The 27828-nt window shown below is 38.0% G+C and overlaps 1 protein-coding gene across 3 annotated transcripts; it reads left to right on the top strand.

The window, feature by feature from the left end:
* The first annotated feature begins 462 nt into the window (after positions 1–462).
* Positions 463–26945, top strand: LOC121528638 (zinc finger protein 436-like). Of its 3 annotated transcripts, none has more exons than XM_041816157.1 (5): positions 463–679; positions 5113–5295; positions 8049–8231; positions 16573–16911; positions 25392–26945. In XM_041816157.1, the coding sequence occupies exons 1-5, from the start codon at positions 466–468 to the stop codon at positions 26597–26599; spliced, it is 2127 nt and encodes a 708-aa protein (XP_041672091.1). In that variant the 5' UTR covers positions 463–465; the 3' UTR covers positions 26600–26945. The 3 variants fall into 3 exon arrangements, with proteins under 3 accessions (XP_041672091.1, XP_041672093.1, XP_041672092.1); XM_041816159.1 differs by lacking the exon at positions 25392–26945 and adding an exon at positions 24415–24460; XM_041816158.1 differs by lacking the exon at positions 16573–16911.
* The last annotated feature ends 883 nt before the right edge of the window (positions 26946–27828 follow it).

The following is a 27828-nucleotide window of genomic DNA, read 5'->3' on the forward strand; positions in this document are numbered from 1 at the left end:
CTCTATAGTCGCGATCGGACCTCCGGCTCTTTCAGTGGTCCAGATGATTTGAATTTCAGTAAAAAGAGGCGACTCTTTCGGCTCCCAAGCGACTCTTCTTTCAAGTACCAGTTTGTCTTCATTTGACCTGCCAATTTTAGCAATAACATAACATATGATCAGTGGTGGAAAGTAACTAAATTCAATCAAATTAATGTAATGGAGTAGCTTTTCGTGTACCTGTACTTTTTTGAGGAGTTTTTAAAATCACATCTACTTCAGGTCAAATGAAGACATACTGGTCCTTGAATGAAGAGTCTTCTGGAAGCCGAAAGAGCCGGCTCTTCAAATGATTCGTAGAATTGAACGATCAGTAATTCCCATCACTACCGTGGAGGGCAGCAGTGCGCCCTGGATGCGTCTAGTCTGCCGGAAATTCAAAAGACGAGGAAGAAGCAGGGACAAGCGCCATTGTTAGTGCAGTCGATGGAGAACACCCCGAGGAATTGTACTGCTGTAGAAAGAACAGGAATGTTTTCTTTGGATCGGTTTAGAGATGTCAACGAACAGTTTAGTGCTGCAGCTGAGAAAATATGTGACGATGCTACAAGAGCTGCCGTCGAGGACGAGGCAGAGATCGACCGTCAGCGCAGAATGCTGGATATCGTTTGGAAACCTCACATCCTCTTACACAGAATAGGTGAGGGAATACGATTTTAGCTTTGAATTTGTCCTCAGAGATGCTGGTATTAAGACAACATACTGGTCTCATATGTTATATAAACAAACAAGATATATTTCTAGATTGAGTCGTAATGGGCTACGGTTAACTTATACAGTCTTTTGAAAGGGAATGGAACCAGTTTTTTTTTTCAAAACTGGCGAAACCAGCCTCCACAACTTTTTGTGGTGCGCGTGTAGAAAGACATTACGGTACCGGACTTGACACAACTGAAATCAGAATAGACTGCTGTCACACTACCGCCATATGGAAGAGGGGGAGTCGCAGCTGATGATGAATGTAAGTCAATGATGGCAGGAGGCCTATTGTACCTCATAGAATAATAAATCAAATTTCAAGTTTGTTTGATGATCCTAACCTTGCAAAGCAGATGGATCCGCCTGTTTCCTTGTTTCTCACCAACAAATCCATCTTGCATAGCTCCCATCTGAACCCTTTGGGCCCGGTTAGGAAGTGATCGGACCAATCGGCGACGAGGGGCAGTACTTTCAGGCGCAGTGGAGTTGTGACCAAGAGGCACCCTCCGGTCCTGAAAAATGAAGCCAATGTGGAAGTGCAAAAAATTGCTATACCGCGAGCGTCCACTTGAGGCTGGCTGCAGGAACACCGGAAGTTACGTCTGCACACATGTTAAACAGCCGGTTTTGACACACAAAATAAACTGGTTTACAGCCTGGCTCAAAACACCAAACGTGTCTCATTAGCTAGTGTCTTATTGTGCTCCCACTGTACGGGGGTAATTTTTTTTGTACCACTATCTTTTGGATTATATTTAGGATAAACCTCACTTCATGGTGATTGGCTCGTCTCATTTGATTGACAGACACCTCGGCAGGCAGAGGCTCTGTTTCTGTCAACCGAAATGCTAGCTAGCAGGCTGACAGGCAGTCACGCTTAGTGGGCGGGCTATTAGGTTGATCTAAAGTTTGGCTGAGACCACAATTTCAATATGGAAGCATCCACGTATGGGCTTCAGAAGCCGTTTGACTCCGCCTATTGTAAGCAGACTGCTGACGTCACACGGGGTTTGTCCAGTTTTTTCTACAGTCTATGGTCGTTACGTAAGCAAGCAGCAGCAAGAGGCTGGTGCAATTATGACGGTAGAGCTTAGTGTGGATGCTGCTAAAGTGCCAGTTTTATCAGAACTTGACTACATTTTGTCGTTAAAAGAAGAACAAAGAACAGCAGTGAGTTGTTTTCTTTTCAAAAATGACCGAAGTCGTGTACTGACATGGCTATAGTCGCCATGGTGGTGTTATTCCTCGGAAGCTGCGCACACACACCTCGGTTGTGGCTACGTCACGTTTTGTTGCTCTGATTGGCCCATAGAGATGTGACAGACAGAATGTTCACCCAATCACACTCAAGGTTTTCTTTTCAAAGCCTCTGCCCTTTCCCAAACGTTTAGTATTGAAGGTTTTCCAGATGGATGTGTTGTGTGTCAGGTTATGGTGATCCAGGATAAGCGATCAAATGAAAAACCCAGGTTCACATACCAAAATCTTGACCTAATACAAGGTTGCACTCAGGGGCAGAGCTAGGTGTTGCCAACAAAAGAGGCTTAGTGCGAGGGTCCGTTTGAATCGTCCATTTTGCTTAAGAAGGTTCCTAACTGAGTGAAACAACCCAGAATCACGCTGCGGCGCAGTTCGGAACAACTGGGCCTAATGTGAAAGCACCCTTAGAGTCGGCCATGATTAATGCTGTTCAAATTCTCTAACAGATAAGGAAAGGAGCTTCATTACTTCCTTTATTATGTCCTTTAGCCTAGGAAACACTGGACCATCCTTTACCAAAGGAGAGATGAAAAGATGACCCACAATTCTTTGTGTAAACAAAAAGTAACGCACCTGTTGACCACTTATCAAAACAGGCGATCAATTTGACTGTAATTTTACTAACCCCAATTTAAACAACAAAATTTATTGTCAAACTTATAATTCATGTGATAAAATGAAGGAAATAGACATGAACAGAGGAATATTACACATGAAAACTAGAACATTCCACTGATGATAACAATGTAATTACTTCTCATTTCCATTTTTATTCAAACAGTAAACTGATAAGTCAGTATTTCAAACATTTGCATTTGTTTTGCTATTTTGAAATATTAAAATGATTGTGATTAAAGGTTTATAAATCACAACCAATTCAAGTGATAAAGTTAACATGTTGCCACAATGGGATTATTATATTCATCATCATAATTATACAAGTGAGACACGGTTTATAGAGCTTTTCAAGTAATGGGCAGAAAGAAAGACAGAACCAGAGTAGACTAATAAAATTAACAGAGACGAGAGAATTAAAGAAAATGGATAGGTAGTGAATAAAGCAAAAGGATTTCATGTGGGTCCTACCCCAGAAATCTTTAAGCGTTAAAAACTTTATTTCCTATATTGTGGTGTGTTTTGCACTAGTTTTGACTACAAATAAAGCAGCTCAATTAGATGTGAGTTTAGGGAAAGTCTCCAGTTAACTGTTTCCATATGATTAGAGTCAATAAGATCAGATTAAATCACCCTAAGATAAAAACAAACCATCTTCTAGAGTCTAAAAGCCACAAATATTTTATCTGTACAAGATCCCAGAGAAATTAGAAACAAAATCCTGAGAGATGTTCATAATTGCTGAAATTTTAAAGAGTGGATAAGGTAGCGCTTTCTATCTGAAAGAGTTGAAGAGCTCATACAATACTCTAGTCTACAGTCAGCTGTCACTTCAGCAGAAACACAACAGAAACAAAGCATCTACTCAGGCTAAATCATGAGTCGAAGTTTGATCTCCTTCTTAGATCATCTTTTATTCTACATGATTCATTTGTGACTAAAATGTTTTAAACACAGCCATAACCCAGTGTTAAAGTATAAGTACAAAAGTTTGTTCCAAATGACAGATGAGCCAGGCTATCTTTTCCTGTTTTTGAGAGATTTTTTTCCCCTAAAACAAGTGAGACTCTGTTTGTATTTAACATCACTGCTATTCTTAGTGCATGTGTGACAGACTGGCCCAGGGTCAGCATCATCACTGAGCAGACTCAAACATAGGCTACGTTTATACTGCAGTCCTTAATGATTTATTCTGATCTTTTCTCAGATCTGATGTTTTTGTTTACCTTTTCACTCTGCAGTCAACTTCCAGAACATCTGATATGTATCTGATTCAGAACCACATATGAAAGTGGCCTGAATCTGATTCGAAAAGGTCAGATTCAATGCAATTCGCAGTGTCAGAAAAAAAAAATCAGATACGAGTCACATGTAGGCAAAAAAATCAGTTTCAAGTCACTTTTAACTGTGGTGTGAACGTAGCTATACACACAACAATAACCAGCTGTGGGCCCAGGCTGAATTAACATGCTGAATGTTGGCTGTCTGTTAAATAATACTTTCAAAATCGTACCTATGTATATTCTGACCATCCACTCCCCTTCTTGCTTGCTGCTTTACCTCTTCACCGCCGAAGATTGCTTACTGGTGACAAGAATGCTCACTTCATCTAGGGCTGAACGATTTGGGAAAATAATCTAACTGTGATTTTTTTTTACCCAATATTGCAATTGCGATTTGAAATGTGATTATTCCTTAAGTTCTTCAATTTATATACTTTCCAACAAACACAAGCAATACATCCTTCTATATTACAACCAACACATATTAGGACTAAACAAGGGCTGAAAATTTTTGAAAAAATATCTAATTGTGATTGTTTGTCTCGTATTTCAATTTATTTTTGGATATAAAATTGTTGTAATGAAGGTAGTGAACATTTTTATGCCATTCTCATATTTACTAAGAAAAAGTAAAACAAAAAAAAAGAGAGAGAAAGCAGGACTTTTTTTTTTAAACTATTTTTAAAAATGGCACTTAAATGATTGCATGATTATGGAATGCATAACATCTCTGCTGCAAAAAAAAGTTTAAACTGATATTCTGACAGAAATTTCAGAATAAATAAAATATTGCACCTTCTGTGATTTGAAAATTGCAGCAGGCCGTATTGCGATTTAATATAATTTCCGATTACTTTTCCACCCCTAACTTCATCCCCAATTCACAAACAATTAATAACTTAAGAGAGGAGCAAGTTGCACTGAGACCAAAAAGGTTTTGGGCTTTTATGAAAACATCCAGGGCTAAAGCCCATGTAGCCACCCCTTAACTCCGCCGATGGTTGTAGTGCTTCTTAATAGAACAGTCATCAACGTGTGTACTCACGTGCAAACCTTTGCCTATTTTCATGATCATTCTTTAGAATAACAAAGAATTTGTCATTGATATCATGTGGTATTGAATAGGTATAAAACATTTTGGCTGAACAAACAGTTGTATACTGGCACTAATGACATGTTTCCTCCCCCTGACTTTGTTTTGTTTTTGTATCTCCAGACGTCCCACAGCAACATGTGTGTAAGGAGGAGGAGGATGAGCAGCAGCTCTGTGACCAGGAGAGGAAGTCCAGTCTGGACCAGGAGGAGCCAGAGCCTCCACAGATGAAAGAGGAGCAGGAGGGAGAGCAGCTCAAACGGGAGGAGACTGACACGTTGATAATGACTCCTACTCAGGAGGAAGGTGAGCACAGAGAAGCAGATGGACAACATGTATACCAGCTCCTTTCTCACAACTCTCATGTTGCTGAGAAGCTCAAGATCCCAAAGAGAACAAGCAGAAAGACTCAGAGATAACTGTAAAATCAAATCCAAGACAAGAGAGAGACAGAAAACACACAGGTGAGCCGTACTCTTGCAGCATCTGTGGAAGAAGATTCGGTCAGAAGTTACATTCTTACTCACCAAAGGTACAAAGCTGCACATCTGTAGGACCTGTGTACAATAATTTACACAGAAATATAATTTGGATAGGCACTTAAAGATGCATATAGGTGACAAACCACTTACCTGTAAGAAAAATTGTCAAAAGAGCAGAAATATAAAACCACAGCTCCAAAATAAGGCAGGGTGAAACGATGTGTCTAAAGAGCTGCAGGTGTGAGGCAGGGCTGGTTTTAGTCATTTGGAGGCCCAGAGCAAAGACCAATATGAGGCCCCTCCCCCTTTAACTAAAGAATCGATAATGAGTGGAAAAAAACTAGAAAGCATCTCTTGTATGTTAGTAAAGCCACAGAACTCCAGTAAATGCCCCAATGTGAGATATAAATACCCAAATAGCCAACCATCAATCACCAGCTCTTTGAAAAGCATCTCTTAATTTTTTTTAGGCCAGGCGGAACTCATATAATGCTGGTGTTGGGCCAAAGACTGGTATCTCCAAAATGACCACTTGTCAGGGAATGAAAAAAATGTATCTCTTGACATATCTTATTACTTTAAAATCGGTTAAAACCCACTGACAGATGTAAAGGGGAACCAATAGCACTATCTTAAAAAAAACCAAATTGAAATCATGAAAAATTGATATACAAGGTTTTAGCCTGGTGTCAATGATAAATAAAATGAATAGACAGTGCTTAACAAATTTATTAGACCACCACCTAAAGTAAGGTTGATGCCACAGCTGCCCTAAATTAACAGCATTGGTAATTAACAAAATCATTTTTTATGTGTCTGCAGTGGTTAATACACCAATATGTAGAAGCTCTTGAACCGAAATGATAATTTTAATGCTTAAATATATTAATTGTTGTTGTTATCCATGAATTTTCAAATTTAGTGATTTACAACAAAAATGAAAAAAATAGTTAAGCATGTTATTATGTATTGATTAATATGTGAAATTATAGTTATTTACTTGCATCCCTGAACAGAAAAATTAGTTTTAGTGGCTGAATGTTATGCTTGATTAATTTCTGACTTCTCTGTCAGAACTTGCCCAGTAAGCCAGCTCAAATTTGGGTATAAAAGGGTGAATTCAGTTTGAAATTCCTCATTCCTGTTCAAAATGGTTAAATGTGGAGAGCTCACTGAAAATAAAAGAGTCTGCATTAAAGCACTTCATGATGCTGGATGGTCTCTGAGACAAATAGGGAAAGATATAAAGTGTTCTTACAGTGTGGTCGAGTATGCTTTGGAGTCAATTGCTGAGACTGGTACTTACCAAATGTGCCGAGGAAGAGGCAGGAAACCAAAGTTAACTGAAGCAGATGTCCAACACCTCAAGATTTGGAGTACTAGAGACAGAAGGAAGACCACTGCTGATCTTCAGGCAGAGATGAATGCTTCTAGATCAGAGTCTGAGAAAGTCTCCAGAATGACCATAAGCAGACCACTGATGGCACAAGGCTTAAAGGGAAGAATAGCTGCTAAGTAGCCATTATTGAGGCTTGCAAACATCCAGAAACGCCTCCGATTTGCCAGGGAGCACAAACACTGGATTGTTGATGACTGGAAGAAGGCACTCTGGACGGACCAGTCCAAGTTTGAACTCTTCGGTCAGCATTGTCGTGTTTATGTCCGCAGAAAAGCTGGAGAACGTTTTGATACCAGATGCATTCCCCCACAGTGAAACATGGTGGAGATTCCATTATGGTATGGGGTTCCATTTGTGGATACGGTGTAAGCAAATGAGTGAAAATGGACGGTATCATGAACAAGAATGTCTACCACAACATCTTAGTGCATCATGGAATCCCTTCTGGACTGAATCTGATTGGTCGTGGGTTCATATACCAACAAGACAATGACCCCAAGCATACTTCAAAGCTGTGCAGAGACTATTTGAGCAAGAAAAAGGAATCTGGAGTACTGGAACTGATGGACTGGCCAAGTCAAAGACCGGATTTGAATCCTATTGAACTAATTTGGGATTTAGTAGATTCAAAGATTGATGGCACAAAAGTCTCATCTAAAGCAAGTCTGTGGGAACAGCTAGAAACTATTTGGAACTCAATAACAAAAGAGACTGTTAAAAAGTACATAAAAACAAGACTCATACTAAATATGAAGTTTTTTTGGTTAATATGTGTGAAAAAGGACTATTTAGTTGTTTCAGTTTGTTATATGCCAAATAAATAAAAATAACATTTTTAGTTTTAAACAGGTTTTTGAAAGATTCCAAAATATTTATGTTTTCTCATTTTTATGACAGGTAGTCTACTAAATTTGTTAAGCACTGTATGTTCATATCAGTAACCCATAACCCATTTAACCTCACAATTATCCACCAGTTCATTGTTTTATTTCATTTCAACTACACATTAACTAATCTATTATTTACCTTACATTCCCGGTTTGGATTGTGGCTCTCTCTAAGTATATTTTAGACAATGTGGTTTTTCGGTAGAAAAGGGTTGAGTACCACTGCCCTAGTGTGAATGGTATGTTGCCCAGGGTTGTTACTTTCACTTTGTTCTGTTTTTGTATCTCCAGATGTCCCACAGCAACATGTGTGTAAGGAGGAGGAGGATGAGCAGCAGCTCTGTGACCAGGAGAGGAAGTCCAGTCTGGACCAGGAGGAGCCAGAGCCTCCACAGATGAAAGAGGAGCAGGAGGAAGAGCAGCTCAAACAGGAGGAGACTGACACGTTGATAATGACTCCTACTAAGGAGGAAGGTGAGCACAGAGAAGCAGATGGACAACATGAACTCCAGCTCCTTTCTCACAACTCTCATGTTGCTGAGAATCAAGATCCCAAAGAGAACAAGCAAAAAGACACAAAGATAAATGTAAAATCAAAACCAAGACAAGAGAGAGACAGAAAACACACAGGTGAGAGACTGTATTCATGTGAAGAATGTGGAAAAGGATTTAAAAATAAACCTAATTTGAAACAACACATGAGAATACACACAGGTGAGAAGCCATACTCCTGCACCACCTGTGAAAAAAAATTCAATTGGAAATCAGATCTGAATATTCACATTCTTACTCATACAGGTACAAAGCGGTACACCTGTGGTACCTGTGGAAGACCATTAGCAAATAAAAAGTCTCTGGACAGGCACATAAAAATCCATACAGGTGAAAAACCACATGCCTGCACAATGTGCAACAAATCTTTCAGACAAAAAGGTGATTTGACACTCCACATGAAAACACTTGCAGGTGAGAAGCCCTACTCCTGCAGCAAGTGTGGAAAAAGATTCTCTCAGAAACATAGTTTAAATCGGCACATTCGTACTCACACAGGTATAAAGCCGTATGCCTGTTGTACCTGTGGGACATTATTCACACAAAAATCTCATTTGGACCAGCACTTAAAAATCCATACAGGTGAAAAAGCACATATCTGCAACAAATCTTTCAGAAAAAAAAGTGATTTGACAGTCCATATGAGAACACACACAGGTGAGAAGCCTTTCTTCTGCAGCACCTGTGGAAAAAGATTCAGTACGAAATCAAATTTTAATCTTCACATTCTTAGACACACAGGTACAAAGCTGTTCACCTGTGGTACCTGTCTGACATCATTCTCACTGAAATGTGATTTGAATAATCACTTGAAAATCCATACAGGTGAAAAACCACATACCTGCACAATGTGCAACAAATCTTTCAGACTAAAAAGTATTTTGACAGTCCACATGAGAACACACACAGGTGAGAGGCCTTACTCCTGCAGCACCTGTGGAAAAAGATTCAGTCATAAATCATCTTTGAATCAGCACATTTTTTCTCACACAAGTACAAAGCCATACACCTGTGTTACCTGTGGAAGATCATTCACACATACATTTGATTTGAATAGTCACTTAATAACCCACACAGGTGAAAAACCACATGCCTGCACAATGTGTAACAAATCTTTCAGAGATAAACATTTATTGACAGTCCACATGAGAACACACACAGGTGAGAAGCCTTTCTGCTGCAGCACCTGTGGAAAAAGATTCTGTCAGAAATCAAATTTGAATCGTCACATTCGTACCCACACACCTAGAAAAGCGTACACCTGTGGGAGATTATTCACACAAAAAGGTTCTTTGAAAGTCCACATGAGGAAACACACCGGAGAGATTACTCCTCTGGTACCTGTGGAGAATAAAATGCCAGGTTAAAGAACAGCCATGAAACTCTTTCTGCTGTCAGCGTCATAAATTCCAGCAGGCACAGGGACATCACAAACAGCTCTCTGCTGTCATTACCACCACTTGTCAGAATCAGTGACAGGAGGATTGTGAAATTTAAACAGGCTGTGAGCAATCATGGTGTTCATGTTGAGCAGTAAATTAAAACTCTAGCTAATCTGACTCCAGCACCCCCAACTGCTGCTTGGAATTGGCCCTCCTTAATGTTAGATCCTTGGCTAATGAAACATTTCCAGTTAATGACATAATCTATGGAAATGAAAACAAAAATACCCACTGCCTGTTCTCTACAGTGGATAAACTAATGAATCCCTGCAGATCAACCCCTGCTGACTTTCTCTCTATAAAACAAGTGTAATGAATTTGCACCACTTCAACGAAAAAATGACCACCATCAAATCTAACACTCTTCAATTACAAAACAGCAATTCTGACCTTCTGTGTTCCTCAATAAACAAAAATGTCCAGACCAACATATATGACTTTAAACCTGTGAACATTAGTCCTCTCCCTACTTAAATTTGCTTGAATTGTTGATTGCTTCTATCTGTTTTTTTCATCTTCTGTTAAACACATTGAGTTTACATCTATATGAATTGTGCTATGCAAATAAAGTTGAAATGAATTATGTTACCAGATTACTACCATCAAAAACTTTCCTGCGTTTACAGAGGAAAGTAACACTAGAAGCCCAGTTCAGACCAAAAATTCATGACACAACCAGACAGAACAGCTCCAGTCAGACCAGCTGATGGTGTTGTCAGTTTCAGCTTGTCTCGTTGTGAATCTTTGGTCTGATCTGGGATTTAGAGTACTTTTGCATTACTGAAGATTGAAATGTTTTTGTGACTTGCTACTCTGTGCTTCTTTGTACGGCCTTATGTACAGCTCATTCTCTGCAGTTTAATAACAATACAGTTCTTCATTTCAATAATATGACAGCAAACTTAGAGGTATACAGTATTTAACAGCTGTTTGAATAAAAACGCTACAACACAAGCTTTTGAACTAGCCCAAATATCAATCATATGCAGAGGTGGAAAAAGTACCAGACTATTGTACTCAAGTAAAAGTACAGTTACTCTGGTTAAAATTAACTTGAGTCGAAGTGAAAGTACTGCTCTATAAATCTACTCAAGTAAAAGTAAAAAGACATTTAAGATGTACTCAAAGTACTGAGTAGATACTTTTGATACCCAAGGAGCTTTCACAGTGAAATATGACCTGTCCTTAATGTGCAATAAGAAGAAAATATGGACCTCCAACCAGGTTATTCATTATAAGGTGTGACCTAACCTAAAGTACAATGCAAAAGCTGTTTTGGGAAGAAATGTGGAATCACTCTTGCTATGTGCATGTACTGACCGTCATGTGTTGTGAAAGCCAAATGACTGGTCGTTTTCATATTGTTGGCAGAAAACTTCGACCGAGGTTATTATAGTTTACTAAAACTAACTAAATTACTAAAAGTAAAATTCAAAAATCATTTTAGTTAACTGAAACTAAGTAAAAACTAAGCTTTACAAAAAAAAACTAACTAAAACTGTATAGTGTGCTTAAAAAACAATATGAAATAAAATAAAAAATGGAGACAAAATATCCTTAGTTTTAGGCTTTGACACAATAAACTCATACTGAGTGGCACCAACACCAGAGTCTGGGGGGTGTAAAATTGCTTGATCTGAGACTAAGACTTCATACAGTGGCAGCTTTATGTCTGGAGTTGTATTCAAACATCATCAATAAATAAAATGATAAGTGAAGTGTTCTAATATGTTTTTTAAAATGTATGAATCTCATTCAGCCTTGACATCTATTCGTATAAAACTAACACTAAAACTAATAAAAACTAAACTTAAATGAAGCATTTTTGCAAAATAAAAACTAAACTAACAAACCAGCAGTCAAAACTAATAAAAACTAAACTGAAATCAAACACAGAAAGTAAAAACGAAATAAAAATAAGAATGAAAAATCCAAACCTATTATAGCCTTGGCTTGGACCTCCTTGTTCTGACTTTTGGTTTTATTTGTGTTACTTATTGCTCGATGCTTTTAAAAATGTAATTAAGTACAAAACTACTAAAGTAAAAGTAAAGGAAGTGATTTTAAAAACTCATAATAAAAAGTACAGGCACACAAAAAAGCTACTCAATTACAGTAATTTGATTAAATGTATTTAGTTACTTTCCACCACTGATTATATGTTATAATATTGCTAAAACTGGCTGGTGAAATGAAGCCGAACTGGTACTTAAATGAAGAGCCGTTTGGGAGCCGAAAGAGCCGACTCTTAATATGTTACGGCTTCCTAAAAGATCCGAAGTTCCCATCTCGACTGTAGAGGGCAGCAGCACGCCTTGGTTGCGTCTAATCTGTCGGAAATTCAAAAGAGAAAGAAGAAGAAAGGCAAGCGCCATTCTTTTGTGCATAACACCGACGAACTTTGCAGCAGAAGAACAAGAATGTTTTCTTTGGATAGGTTTAGCGATATCGTCAACGAGCAGCTAACTGCTGTAGCTGCGGAAATATGTGACGATGCTACAAGAGCTGCCGTCGAGAACGAGGCAGAGATCGACCGTCAGCGCAGAATGCTGGATATCGTTTGGAAACCTCACATCCTCTTACACAGAATAGGTGAGGAAATACGATTTTAGCTTTGTATTTGTGCTCAGAGATGCTGGTATTAAGACGAAACATGGGTCTCATATGTGATATATTAAAACCAATTAAAATGAAATAGAACAAACCCTCAGTTTTTCAAAACTGGTCAAACCAGCCTCCACAACTTTTTGTGGTGCACGTGTAGAAAGACATTACGGTACAGGACGTGGAACACCTGAAATCAAAATATACAGTGGCTGTGTCTTAAACCACACCAATTCCCTACCCCCTAACCACTATACAGTGAGCAGCATATAGTGGACTTTATAGTGGACTCGACCGCATAACACAAAAATGTTTTCAGACGCCTCCTCCAGTTCCTAGTGGAGCACAGGCGAGATGGCGTGCTGATCAGCCACATTTCTCAGGTGCTGCGTCAACTTTGTCCCGAAAAAGTTAAACTTTTGACACTAAAATACTCCAAATTACCAAGAATAGAATAAGACGTTGAGTTAAACATTTTTCATTCAGAGAACGTCTTAAAGGTGCAGTGTGTAATATTTAGCCTAGTAGCATTTAGCTGAACAAACTTGGTAAAATAAAGCAAACCATTTATAACACGGTCTATCTTATCTAAATAAGTGTTTAGTCATCTAAATTCAAAAATAGCTATTTTGAAAAAACAACTCAGAATAAACCTTTAATTCATACATAGGAAGGGTCCCCTCCATGGAGGCCGCCATCTTGGATTTTTACATGTTTCCATGGTAACATAGAGGTAAAAAGGATAAATAAAGTTTTTGTATTGTATTGTATTCACATTACAGATACACATTAAATTCAACTGGTTGCCACAGTTTCCAGCAGAGAAATACAATCTAGAACCCACTTCTAGATTTTGATATTCAGTTTTACACACTGCACCTTTAAAGCAAGTAACAACGGCGACAAATGGAACAACCCAGACGTCGAGTGGACAGGGGACCACGCGTATGCTCTTAGCACAAAAGATGGTGCTCCTATCGCACTTACCAAGATACCAGTTGGCTAGAACAGAGGTTCTCAACGTTGGGGTCGGGACTCCTATGGGGGTCGTGAGACACCGAGATGGGGTCTCCAGATGCCTTAAAAAACTAAGAACATTTTAAAATTACACTGTTGCCATTTTAAACCATTTTTGCTAATTATTAACATTTTTTTGCCAATTTTTTGTCAATTTTAAACCATTTCCATCACTTTTTCTGCTTGTTTTTGCCACTTCTAAATAAATCTTGACACTCTGCCTATTGTTGGCTCTGTTGCACTTTTTTTTGCCATTATTAATCCCTCTTTAGCACTTTTTAAGCTGCATTTCACAAATTGATATGTCCATTTTTGCCAGTTTAACCAATTTCTTCCAATTTCTGCCTCAGCAAACATGTTTTTGACAGTTTATATCAATTTTTCATCCAATTTCACCAAATTTCCACCCTTACTTTTGCTCTTTTAAGGCAATTTCAGCCACTTTTGAATCCCCTTTTACCACTTAATATGAATGTTTTTGCAACTTTAACACATTTTTAAAATGTTTTTGGTTATATTTACCCCTTTTGTTAAATTTATTGGCCATTCTTACCCATTTCTGCTACTTTCGAAATCCAATTTCACCACTTTTCTTAGCATTTTTTTTTTTTTTTTGCCATTATTAACCCATTTTAGCTGTTGTTTTTTTTTTTTTTTTTTTTACATATTTTAATTCCGTTTTAACAAAAGAAGTTACATTTTTAGAGGGCTACTTACTACACAAATGAATTAAAAAGAGATTTGTTTCTTTGACAAGCAATGGACCATGATTTTGCTGGCTCCAGTTTGGCTGGGCCCCAGAAAGTTCTTCCCTTTATCCCTACTTATGGGTGGCCTTGTCTGCACATGACTATTCTTGAATGTGCATGTCTATTCAACCACCTCCAGGTACAGTGGGCGTCAATGGTCTCTGGCACCTTTATTTTTGGGGTCACAGGCTGAAAAGGTCAAGAACCACTGGTCTAGAAAAGTAAAGCTAAGGAGTTAGGGGATGTTTCTAATGCAGTCATTCTGAATGCAATTAAAGGTATGGAGAAAAAAAATCGAAGGACAACGGGAATAGCTTCAACAACAAGCTAAATAGCAACACTAAGATAAGATATTCCTTTATTAGTCCCATAACAGGATATTCCAAATGATTGTTAGCTTAACCAAAGCTAATAAGGTTGATGCAGAAGAAGTCAGAGACTGTAGGAAAAAAATCAACAAACTGAAAAAAGCCAACGAATACCTGAACAAAGAAAGAACAAGGGAGCATGAACAATCAAGTTAGATATCTTGGACATTTTATCACAGATAAAACTAGATCAAAATTGCATTTTCAGCTGAAATTGCATGGGGATGCTGATAGCTGAATTGCAGAAGAACTGCTAAAAATAGCTGAAAATAGCATTAAATGGTATAAAAGTAGCTGAAAATGGCATTCAGTAGCTAAAAAGTTTAAAAATAACTGAACCTACAAAGGCAGAAAATAGCCTAAAATAGCTGGAAGTAACCTTAAAATAGCTGAAAATATAATCACAATCATTCCTAAATAGCTGAACACTTTGTCTCCATTTTAAAGCAAAAATGAAGTCTGTATGTGGAAGTACCTGAAGTTATACACCTTAGAAGTTGAAAAAGTTTTAGAGGATTTAAAGGGCTGGCCCATCTGAAATAATTTTTTTTTTTTTTTTTTAAATTTTAGAAAAAGAAAAATAGTTCAAAAATTATAAATAGTATTGAAAAAAAGTATTAGAAATAGCTGAAAAGAGCACAAGAAGCTGAAGAGATCTATAGTAGAATAGTGAAAATAGCCCAAGGAATGCCAAAGTTATGAGGAGTTGTAGAAAGTGCAAATTTGTGAAATTTTGCCATCTGTTTAACATTGTTAAACAAAGTTAAATATATTAAAAAGGATCAAAGTTAGAAATGAGAAAAGTCACAGCAGTTGAATGACGAAGAAACTGGCTTTTTTTTTTTTTTTTAAGTTCCAACGGTGTCGATATGACAAAGTATGATAGAGGAGATAGCCGGTGCGGAAGAAGAAGAATAATAAACAAAAATGGCTGATGTAAATATTAATGATGGATGATGATGATATCTACAGACAATGCTGCAAGATTTATGCACAAGTCAGAATTCTTGCTCGCAGGTTTGGTTTTTGTTCAGATACTGTTAAGTTTTCCTTGTTTGAAGCTTATTGTACACTTCTGTATACTGCACACTTGTGGACGAACTATAAGAACTCAAGTATGCAGAGGCTACAAGTAGCCTATAATGATGCACTACAATTATTACTGAAAAGACCAAAATGGTGTAGTGCAAGTGAGATGTTTGTAAGTGCAGGAGTTAATACTTTACATGCTGTATTAAGAAATCTTGTGTATAAATTTACGTGGCAACTTGATTCCACTGGGAACAAAATCATTTTGGCCTTGACTGACATCAAATATAGTGCTGTTAAATACATGTCACCACTATGGAAACACTGGTACAGATGCCTGTTTTTAGTGTAATCTTGTTTTTTTATGCTTTTTTTTTATACTGAATCTGATTTATTAACTTTAATCATGCCTATATAGAAACATGTATGTATTGTTCTGTCCTTTTTATGTGTTGTTTTGTATTGTTTTTATATAGCTATTCTCTGGACCTAGAGTCTGTAATATATATATATATATATATTTAATTGATACAAGATGCGGTGGTGTCTGAAACTCAAAGGTTTACTGGAAAAAAACAAGAAAACATACAGGTGGACATCATCCAGCTTTGTGCCAGAATTATTCCAGGCATGGAAGCACGAGGAAGCCAACACCGTTGTACGTGGAGTTCAGAACCTCCAGTCCTGAGAAATTAAGCTACTGTGCAGTGCACAAAATTACAATACAGAGAGTGTCCACTTGAGGCTGGTTGCAGGAACACCGGAAGTCCTCTTTGAACTCATGTTAAAAAGCCGTTTTTACTCAAGAAATAAACTGGTTTACGACCTGGTTCAAAAAACCAAACGTGTCTCATTAGCTAATGTCTTCATGTCCTCTCACAGTCTTCACTATAGGGAGATAGGGCTAATGGCAGAGGACTGCGCCCTCTGGGTGCTTTTGTAGTTATCATGTGGTATTGAATAGGTATAAAACATTTTGGCTGAAAAAACAGTTGTATATTAGCAATAAAGACATGTTTCCTTCCCCTGACTTTTTTTGTTTTTCTATCTCCAGACATCCCACAGCAACATGTGTGTAAGGAGGAGGAGGATGAGCAGCAGTTCTGTCACCAGGAGAGGAAGTCCAGTCTGGACCAGGAGGAGCCAGAGCCTCCACAGATGAAAGAGGAGCAGGAGAAAGAGTGGATCAAACAGGAGGAGACTGACATGTTGATAATGACTCCTACTAAGGAGGAAAGTGAGCACAGAGAAGCAGATGGACAACATGAACACCGGCTCCTTTCTCACAACTCTCATGTTGCTAAGAATCAAGATCCCAAAGAGAACAAGCAGAAAGACTCAGAGATAACTGGAAAATACAATCCAAGACAAGAGATAGACAGAAAACACACAGGTGAGAGGCTGTATTTATATGAAGAATGTGGAAAAGAGTTTGAGTGTAAACAGAGTTTGAAACAACACATAATGACATACACAGGTGAGAAGCCATACTCCTGCAGCACCTGTGGAAAACGATTCTCTCAGAAACATAGTTTGAATCAGCACATTCTTGCTCACACAGGTGCAAAGCTGTATGCTTGTGGTACCTGTGGGTCATTATTTAAACTGAAATATGATTTGAACAAACATTTAAAAATCCATACAGGTGAAAAACCACATACCTGCACAATTTGCAACAAATCTTTCAGACATACAAGTAATTTGAAAGTCCACATGAGAAGCCACACAGGTGAGAAGCCTTTCTCCTGCAGCACCTGTGATAAAAGATTCAGTCAGACATGCATTTTGAATCGGCACATGCTTATTCACACAGGTGCAAAGCCGTACACCTGTGGTACCTGTAGGACATCATACCGACAGAAATGTGATTTGGACCAGCACTTAAAAATCCATACAGGTGAAAAACCACATACCTGCACAATTTGCAACAAATCTTTCAGATATACAGGTAATTTTAAAGTACACATGAGAACACACACAGGTGAGAAGCCTTTCTCCTGCAGCACCTGTGAAAAACGATTCTCTCAGAAACATAGTTTGAATCAGCACATTCTTGCTCACACGGGTACAAAGCTGTACACTTGTGGTACCTGTGGGTTATCATTTAAACTGAAATATGATTTGAACAATCATTTAAAAATCCATACAGGTGAAAAATCACATACCTGCACAATTTGCAACAAATCTTTCAGACATACAAGTAATTTGAAAGTCCACATGAGAAGACACACAGGTGAGAAGCCTTACTCCTGCAGCACCTGTGATAAAAGATTCAGTCAGACATGCATTTTGAATCGGCACATGCTTATTCACACAGGTGCAAAGCCGTACACCTGTGGTACCTGTAGGACATCATACCGACAGAAATGTGATTTGGACCAGCACTTAAAAATCCATACAGGTGAAAAACCACATACCTGCACAGTTTGCAACAAATCTTTCAGACATACAGGTAACTTGAAACAACACATGAGAAGACACACAGGTGAGAAGCCTTTCTCCTGCAGCACCTGTGGAAAAAGATTCTGTGTGAAATCAGATCTGAATCAGCATATTCGTTCTCACACAGGTATAAAGTCGTACACCTGTGGTACCTGTGGAAGATCATTCAAACATAATAAGTCTTTGAACTACCACTTAAAGATCCATACAGACAACAATACATAAACATGTGTCAGGTCTCTCAGAATTGGTGCTGACTTGATGGTTCATGTGAGTAGAACTGACACTTCTGAGAACCTGCACAGTTTGATATCTGAGATCTGCTGGTTAAATGTCAGGTTAAAGAATAGGCTTGAAACTCTTTCTCCTGTCAGCGTCATAAATCACACCAAGCACAGGGACATCACAAACAGCTTTTTACTGTCATTACCAACATCTGTGCACATAGAAACCCCCCCCCCGTTGGCAACCTTCTGCTCTTACAATCTCAAGCATCTTCAGCCGAATTCCTCACTGCCCTGCTGTGCCATCAAGAGAAAATGAGGATAGTAACACTCCCACTGTGTCCTCTCCTGGACATCTACCCATCCTGCCTGCCATGATTCAAATCATAATCAGTGACAGGAAAGTGTAGACAGGCTGTTGGCAACAGTGTTAATTTTTGCAGCTATTTTTAATTTTAGTTTTAGTCTGTAAATGAAATACATTTTAGTTTTCATCAAATTTTAGTAATTTCTGTCCTTTTTAGTTTTAGTCTAGGTTTAGCCAATGAAAACTCAAAACATGTTAGTCTAGTTTTAGTCCATAAAAAGTCCTCACATTTTAGTCTTTACTTCTAGTCCAAGCATTTATTTTCTTTCCTAAATCTGGTACCAAATCATGGTAGTGTGTTTTATGCACTCTACCAAACCTGGGGTCCCTGCTTTCTACGGCTGAGAGGCAGAATAGATACAGATGCGTTTTTTTTTTTTTTTTGACAGATTTACCCACAGTGGAGAAATATCACACATTGTGAATGTCCGACGAAAACTAAATTACATTTTAGTCGTAGTTTTAGTCATCTTGATGAAACTAAACTTAGTTTTTGTCAGTTTTAGTCAACACAGACCTTTTTTTTAATCTTAGTCTAGTTTTTGTCATGGAAAAAAATGCTGTCGACAAATAGCTTTAGTCATAGTTTAGTCTGGTGGCCCCAAGTGAAGGAGTTTAAGTGTCTTGGAGTCTAGTTCACAAGTGAGGGTAAAAGGGAGCTTGAGATTGACTGGCAGATTGGCGCAGCATCAGCAGTGTCAATGATGTGACCCTCTGTACAGTTGAAATTGTCAATCATGTCACTGCATGATGACATTATGGGCAGATTATGACTTGTAGATTGCTGAATTTAACACATGAGATGTATGTTCACCAATAAGCCCTAACATAAAACATTACATTTACTGTCATCACAAAGAGGCGCTTTTATGTGTACAAAACATTACAATGTGAATGTGAACAAGGCCAGTCCCTCATTATACACAGTAAGTTTGAGTCAGATTGGACTATGTATTCACAACTTCCTGTTTCTTAAAAAATATGCAAATTTGAGAGCTCACCATGGCCACGCCTTTAGACTAATGAGAAAGTTCAAATACATTTTTTTTTTATCATTTATGTCTCTTCTTAACCTGACATGCCAGGTAAAGAAGATGCTGGAATGATGCTGGAAAACCTTCAATACTAAGCGTTTGGGAAAGGGCAGAGGATTTAAAAAACAATTGGAGTGTGATTGAATGAACGTTCTGTCTGTCACATCTCTATGGGCCAATCAGAGCAACAAAACACGTGGCGTAGCCACAACTGCGGTGCGCCTGCACAGCTACTGAGGAATAACGCAAACTATGCCAACTGTAGACATGTCAGTACACGCCTTTTGTTGTTTTTGAAAAGAAAAAAACTCACTGCTGTTTTTTGTGTTTCTTTAATGAAGAAATTTTGTCAAGTTCTTTTAAAACTGACACTTTAGCAGCATCCACGCTAATCTCTTCCGCCATAAATGCGCCAGCCTCTTGTTGCTGCTTGCTTACGTCACGACTCCGCTGCTCCTTAAAGTACTGCCCCTTGACGCTGATTGGTCCTGTCACTTTCTAACTGGGCCCAAACAGTTCAGAGGAAAGCTTTGCAAGATGGATTCGCCAGTGAGCAACACGGAAAAGGGCGTATCCATCTGCTTTGCAAGGTTAGTCTCTTCAAGCAGTATACCAGAATTCAGCTTGGGTGGATGAACACTCTCGGAGGAGTTAATCTTCAAAGGACCACTTACAGTGGCCAAAAATTACCTAATTTTGCTCATTCCTTTAAAATGGCTATTTTTCTGTTGGAGATGGGGGGGGGCAAGAGGCTTTTTGTTGATCTCCCCAAGCCGCATCAGCATACGAAATTTCAAAGATATTGGAAAAAGTCAGAGGGGGGTCTTTAACTTTGAAAACTGTTAGGGGGTGCTGTTAAGGCAATTCCCTAAATTTTTAGTGGAGTTCCAGAAAATATCACATATTTCACCAAGGCCTGATGCACATGCCAAAATTCAGGACTTTTTACGCATGTTTTGATTCTTAAATTGGCAATCAAATGCTTAATCATTCGAATTACAATTAGGTCCTCACACTGGTTCAGCGCTCCGGTCTTAATTGAAACTGCAGCAAATCAGACTCCACCACCCTCACCTGCTGCTTGGAATTGGTCCTCCTTGATGTTAGATCTTTGGTTAACGAAAGATTTCTGGTTATTGATGAAAATACATCTCGTGTTCATTCAGCAATATAAAAGTCATAATCTGCCATCGTGTCACCGCATGATGACATGATGGATAATTTCAACTGTACAGTGGGTCCTGTCATTAACAATATTGCACCCATAAAACTAAATTAATGTACCCAAAAGAAAGACTCCTTGGAGAAACGGGGAAAGAGTGAGGATGCTAAAAAGATCCTGCAGAAAGGCTGATAGAAAATGGCAAAAGAGCAAACTCCATGCACTTTATGAACTCTACAAACATACACTTACCACTTACAATAAAGAAATTAAAACATAATAAATTATCAATGAAACCAAAAATAATACCCACTGCCTGTTCTCTACATTGGACAAACTAATGAATCCCACCAGATCAACCCCTGCTGACTTTCTCTCTTCAAACAAGTATAATGAATTTGCAACATACTTCAAAGAAAAAATGACCACTATCAAATTTAACACGCTTTAATTACAAAACAGCAATTCTGACCTTCTGTGTTCCTCTAAATGTCCAGACCAACATGTGCAATCTTAAACCTGTGAACATCAGTGAGCTTGAGGGAGTTATCAAGCACTTCAGGTTCTCTACCTGTTCTCCATTCCTACAAAATTATTTCAGTGTGTCTCACATGTTATATTACAAGATCTAGTATTAGGGATCTATGAAATCCGTTTTATTTTTTGCCAAATTCCATTTTTTCCACTTTGATTTCTTGGAATTCTGTTTTTTACCTTTACACTCATTTTACCATCAGAGAGAGTGTCCTGTTAATGTAAAGGAATAAAATGTTCTTTAATTAACTAGAAACAACCTTTCATTTATTAGCCTAAGTTTATTGAAGGACCGAGTTGGCCCTCAAGCCACAGTTTGTGGATAACCCTGATATAAACTCATAATAAGTACTTCTATAATTACAGTGGGTCCTGACTGATGTTTTTAACCTGTTATGCCCGAGCCTCTTTTATTAGGCTACTGCTCGAAATTTACAGCCCATCTTTAAATGAGTATAACTCTCTAACTAAAAGTTCTATCTGAATAATCAAGGTACAATACTGAAGAGGACACTTGTGAAATTTATTCAAAAGTGTAAATATGTGTATATATGTTACTGGATCAGAGAGAATCAAGTTGGCAAATTAAAAAAATCATTTTTACCTTTTTTTTTTTTTTTTTTTTTTTTTTTTTTTAATTTTAGCATATCCCATAGAAATAATGTAGTTGAAGTCCAAAAATCTCCACCACATTTTGAGATCACCTCTTTCAACTTTTATGTGCTAGAGGGTTATTAGAACAAAATAAGAGAGGGTTTAGTAAAAAAAAAATATCCAGGCAAAATCCCCCCTTGTGACATTTGGGCCCAATTTGGCAGTATCTCTGCCATTTGAAAAATCTCAGGTATCAAACTCTTTTTTTTTATTTACTCATTTGCCATTATAGGTGGTCACTACATCATGGGATTTTTTTTCCCCCTCAAATCACCCAGACCTCCATATATTTCCCTTTCAAAGGAAGTCTTACAAATAACTAAAGTTTGACACCAACAGGAGCAGATTTATTTTCAGTGGTACAAAAAACAACACAAAATAAAGTGCAGGAAACTAAAAGAAACTGTTGAAACAAATGGAAACTGCACAAACATGACTAGAATTTTTAGTAGAGGCTGGGCTTTCAAATGAGACCATGTTTGTGTCTGCAGTACCAGGCACCATCCTGTAGGGCAGTGGTTCTCAACGCTGGGGTCAGGACCCCCATGGGTTTCGAGAGACACTGAGAGAGGGTCGCAAGATGCGCTAAAAGCCAAGAATATATTATAAATTACACTGTTGCCACTTTTGTGCTAGATTTTTTACCCATTTTTATCACTTTTCACCACCAATTTTAAAACATTTTTGCCACTTAAAACCCATTTTGTTCCAATTTTAAACCCTTTCCAACACTTTTTTTCCTGCCTGTTTTAGCCACTTCTAAACCAAATACACCTATTGTTGCCTCTGTTGACCCATTATTGCCTCTGTTAACTACTTTTAACCACATTTTATGCCCATTTCAACCACATTTCACTGTTTGACATGCTCATTTTTTGTCAGTTTAACCCATTTCTACCAATTTCTGCCCATTTCTCTCTCGTTAACCCTGTTTGCCGGTTTTTATCAATTTTCCATCCCATTTTACCAAATTTTTCACCCATTTATGCCAATTTAAAGTCATTTCAGCCACTTTTTAATACCCATTACCACTATCTATGCCCATTTTTTTGCCACTTTTAACCAATTTTTGCCACGTTTTGCTTATTCTTTGCCAATTTTATCAGATTTTTGCCACTTCTTACCAATTTCTGCTACTTTTAAAATCTAATTTCACCACCTTTACCACAATTTTTTGCCATTAACCTATTCCAGCCATTTTTTGTTTCTAACAAAAGGGATTCAAACCCATTTTTAAGAAGGCTATCTACCACACAAATGAATAACAAATATACTTGCTTATTTGGTAAGAGTGGTTTTTTTTATAGGTTAGAGCTCTCCCTTTTATCCCCTTTTTGGACAACCTTGTCTCCACATGACTGTTCTAAATTGTGCATGGCTGTGTTCAACTACCTTCAGGTACAGTGGGGGTCCCTGGTCTCTTGCACCTTTATTTTGGGGGTCCTGGGCTGAAAAGGTTGAGGGGTGGAAGTGTCTGGCTACGTAGCACTACAGCCACTTTGATATGTGGTCATTGATTTGAGTCCTTTTTCAGTTGGATGTGGGGTAGGAAAAAATGGTTTATTTGATCTTGTAGATGAGCTTCTTCTGTTTAATTTGATGTGTAACATTACTATTTTTGTGCAAAAATAGAGTGGACAGCAGGTTTGTGTGGATCAAGGCGAGAAGGACCAAATTTGGTCCCGCTAGGGCTTAAGAGGTGTAAATGAAAAAATCCTTCCACAGAGTGATAGCAACTAAATTAGAAAGTAACATCTAAGTCAAATGGTTAAAAGCATACCTGTTTCCTAAACTTTTCTTTACTTTCACAATGTACATGTAACATTCCATGAAGTGTGATGCATTGTTCACTTCCTAACTGTAACCGTCCTCCTCATCTCTCTCCGTCCTCGCTGTCTGTCCGTCTGCCTTATATCGGACTGGTACATTAATGCAGACATGCTCCGGCTCGATAATTAACCAAATTGAACTACAATATTATGCAGTGTGTGTAGGTGGAGGGGTAAATTTGTTTGAATTGTTGATCGCTTTCATTTGTTTGTTTTTGATCTTCTGTAAAGCATATTGGGTTTACATCTGTATTAATTGTGCTATACAAATAAAGTTGAAATGAATTGAACTGTGATGTTACCAGATTACTGCCAGTAAAACAAAGGTCTTTTTAGTTTTAGTCACTTTTTAGTAATTTTATTTCTCTGTAGTTTAAGTTTAGTTTTAGCCGATGAAAACCCCAAAATATTTTAGTTCGGTCTTAGTCATTAAAAAATCTTCACATGTCAGAGTTTGCTTTAAAAAGTTAGTTACTTTCTTCAAACTATTTTAATTATCCATAGTGTAAAATGAACATAACTGTAAACCACTCATATTAATGCCCTATTAAGGCTTTTATTACTTATAAATCTACTGAAGAAAACACTGATGTAGCCTGAATGCCCTCTCACCTCATTTCTGCTTGTGTTTTTACTGATCATCTGCACAGTGGAGAAATATCCTAAACTTGGAATGCCCATGGACTGAATGTGGCTCAGCAGGTACAGTCAGGCATCTTACAATCTGAAGGTTGTGGGTTTGAGCCTCAGCAGCCACTGAACACCAGTTTGACCCCACTGCTGTGACGGTGGAGTGTAGATGTGTATGGATGCATTTGGATGGATCAGCAGCCTCTGCTATCAGTGCATGAATGTGGAGTAAATGGATGTGAATTAGGGCTGAACAAGCTGAGAAAATAATCTGATTGGGATTTTTTTTTCCTTATGTTGCGTTTTAATATGATGTGTGATTAATTTCAGGTTCCTCATCGTATGTATTGTTCAACAAACAAGCAATAAATCTATATCATAACAAACACAGTATTAGATTCATTAAACTAGAGATGAAATATTTGAAAAGGATATCTAATGACGAATTTATCTCATATAGCAAATTTGATCTGAATAGCTAAACTAAATGGGATGCTAATTTTTAAATTATTCTGGTTTTGATTAATAAAATCATACATAACCAGGAAAAGTAGGATTTTGTAAACTACTCTGAAAAAGACACTTGGATGTGTGCATAATGTGTCGACCATAAAATCCCTGCTGCAAAAATAAAATTGTATCAAATTGGTATTTTGACACAGTTCAGGTTCAGGAAATATTGCACTGTCACATTGAAAAGTGCAGCAGGTCATATTGTGTTGTGTTTTAATTTGTAATTAATTGTCCAGCCCTAGTGTGAATGGATAGGTGTGTTAAAGGGTTCTGAGCAGTTGGACGACTATAAAAGTGTTAAAGATGCTCAAACCCACTGAAGAGTCCAGCACAAACAGTGTAGTCTATGTGACAACAACTAAACCTACTTTATACACAGTATGGGAGATTTAAAGACCCTTTGGCTCTAACAATCAGTTGTACGATACATACTGGCACTGTGTTTTTCCTCTACCTTCACTTTGTTTTGTTTTTGTATCTCCAGACGTCCCACAGCAACATATGTGTAAGGAGGAGGAGGATGAGCAGCAGCTCTGTCACCAGGAGAGGAAGTCCAGTCTGGACCAGGAGGAGTCAGAGCCTCCACAGATGAAAGAGGAGCAGGAGGAAGAGTGGATCAAACAGGAGGAGACTGACACGTTGATGTTGATCCCTACTCAGGAGGAAAGTGAGCACAGAGAAGCAGTTGGACAACATGAACACCAGCTCCTTTCTCACAACTCTCATGTCGCTACGAGTCAAGATTCCAAAGAGAACAAGCAGAAAGACTCAGAGATAACTGTAAAATCAAAACGTAGACAAGAGAGAGACAGAAAACACACAGGTGAGAGGCTGTATTCATGTGAAGAATGTGGAAAAGGGTGTAAATATAATCCAAATTTGAAACAACACATTCGTACTCACACAGGGAAAAAGCCATACACCTGTGGTACCTGCAAAAGATCATTTACACAGAGATTTACTCTGGAACAGCAATTAAGAATCCATACAGGTGAAAAATCACATACCTGCACAGTGTGCAACAAATCTTTCAGACATAAATATTCTTTGACAGTCCACATGAGAACACACACTGGTGAGAAGCCATTCTCCTGCAGAACCTGTGAAAAAACATTCACTCATAAACAGTGTTTGACTCTGCACATTCTTACTCACACAGGTGAGAAGCCGTACACCTGTGGTACCTGTGGATCAACATTCAGACAGAAATGTGCTTTGGATAATCACTTAAAAGTCCATACAGGTGAAAAACCACACACCTGCACAATGTGCAACAAATCTTTCATACAAAAAGCTAATTTGGCAGCCCACATGAGAACACACACAGGTGAAAAGCCTTTCCCCTGCAGCACCTGTGGAAAAAGATTCAGTCAGAAGTCACATTTGAATCATCACATTCTTACACACACAGGTACAAAGCCGTACACCTGTGGTACCTGTCTGACATCATTCTCATTGAAATGTGATTTGAATAATCACTTAAAAATCCATACAGGTGAAAAACCACACTCCTGCACAATGTGCAACAAATCTTTCATACAACGAGGTAATTTGACAGTCCACATGAGAACACACACAGGTGAGAAGCCTTTCTCCTGCAGCACCTGTGGAAAAAGATTTGGTCAGAAATCACAGTTGAATCATCACATTCTTACTCAATCCTGTGCATCTGGACACAAAACAGTTTTGTAATATTCTGGACACATTTGAATTTACACAACAACGTGTAACCTTTTTAGGCCAATAAAATAACAGAAGAAGCAGGATACCTTGAGGTAAATGTGTAAAAATGTTACAGAATCAGAATCAGATTAATAAAAATATGAACAAGGATAGAATATTGCCATAAATTACAAGCAGTCTACATTACATAGAAATATTATGGGTACCATCTGAGAAGTTATGAGTAACTAAGAGCAGCATGGACAAAATAAATACAGAAACTAAACAAACACAGGGAAGAATTACCTTTAAATGAGTTTTTGACAAAATAAGATACTGCAGATGGAAAGGACACTTGTGCAAGTGGGGTTCCTGAAAGGTGCATGGTGCGATTGTAATTTATTGAGATGGGATCATTTCACAGTATTAATGTCCTAAATGTCCCTGTTTTATGTGTTGCTGTTGCTGCTTCCATCAGTAATTATGAAAATTAGGCCCATCTATAACCTTCCCAGTGTTAGTAAAATCATAGAAAAAGTTGTCTACAATCAACTACACAGTTACTTTACCCACAACTATCTGTATAATGCATATCTATCAGGTTTCAGATCCAATCACAGTACTGAAACAGCACTGGTCAAGGACAACTACATAGGGCTCTCAGTATCTGTCATTCACTGATTTGAATCATATTTAAAGGAAAGAACATTCTCAGTTTCACATCAGTAAATTTCAGTCTGGACTGTGGGGTGCCACAAGGGTCAGTTCTCAGTCCACTGTTGGTCAGACTTTACATGCTCCCACTTGGTTCAGTCATTCAGAAACACAATGTCTCCTACCGTTCATATGATGATGATTCACAGCTCTGTGTCTCACGCTCCCCTAGTAATCTCAATCCCATAAATCATTTGGTCAAATGCATCAATGAAGTAAACCACTGGATGTCACAGAATTTTCTTCAGCTTAACACAGATAAAACAGAAATCTTGATAGTTGGTCCACAAAGACAGAGGCAAGAATTCATTTCAGTTTCATTTTCATGCTCTTTTAAGTACAGCAAGTGAGTCAGAAATTTTGTAGTTACCATTGATACAAACTTAAACTTTCAACATCATATAACTTCCATTCCCACAACAGCCTTATACCACTTAAACGGCATTTCCAAACTTCAAGGCACACTCACACTAGGCCACTTCCAACTCTCATCAGATGGTTAAAATTGCTCTTGTTGCAGTAAAAGTATTTTGACTGAACATTTT

The sequence above is a fragment of the Cheilinus undulatus genome, linkage group 20 (assembly GCF_018320785.1).
Source record: "Cheilinus undulatus linkage group 20, ASM1832078v1, whole genome shotgun sequence".
Taxonomy (NCBI): Eukaryota; Metazoa; Chordata; class Actinopteri; order Labriformes; family Labridae; genus Cheilinus; species Cheilinus undulatus.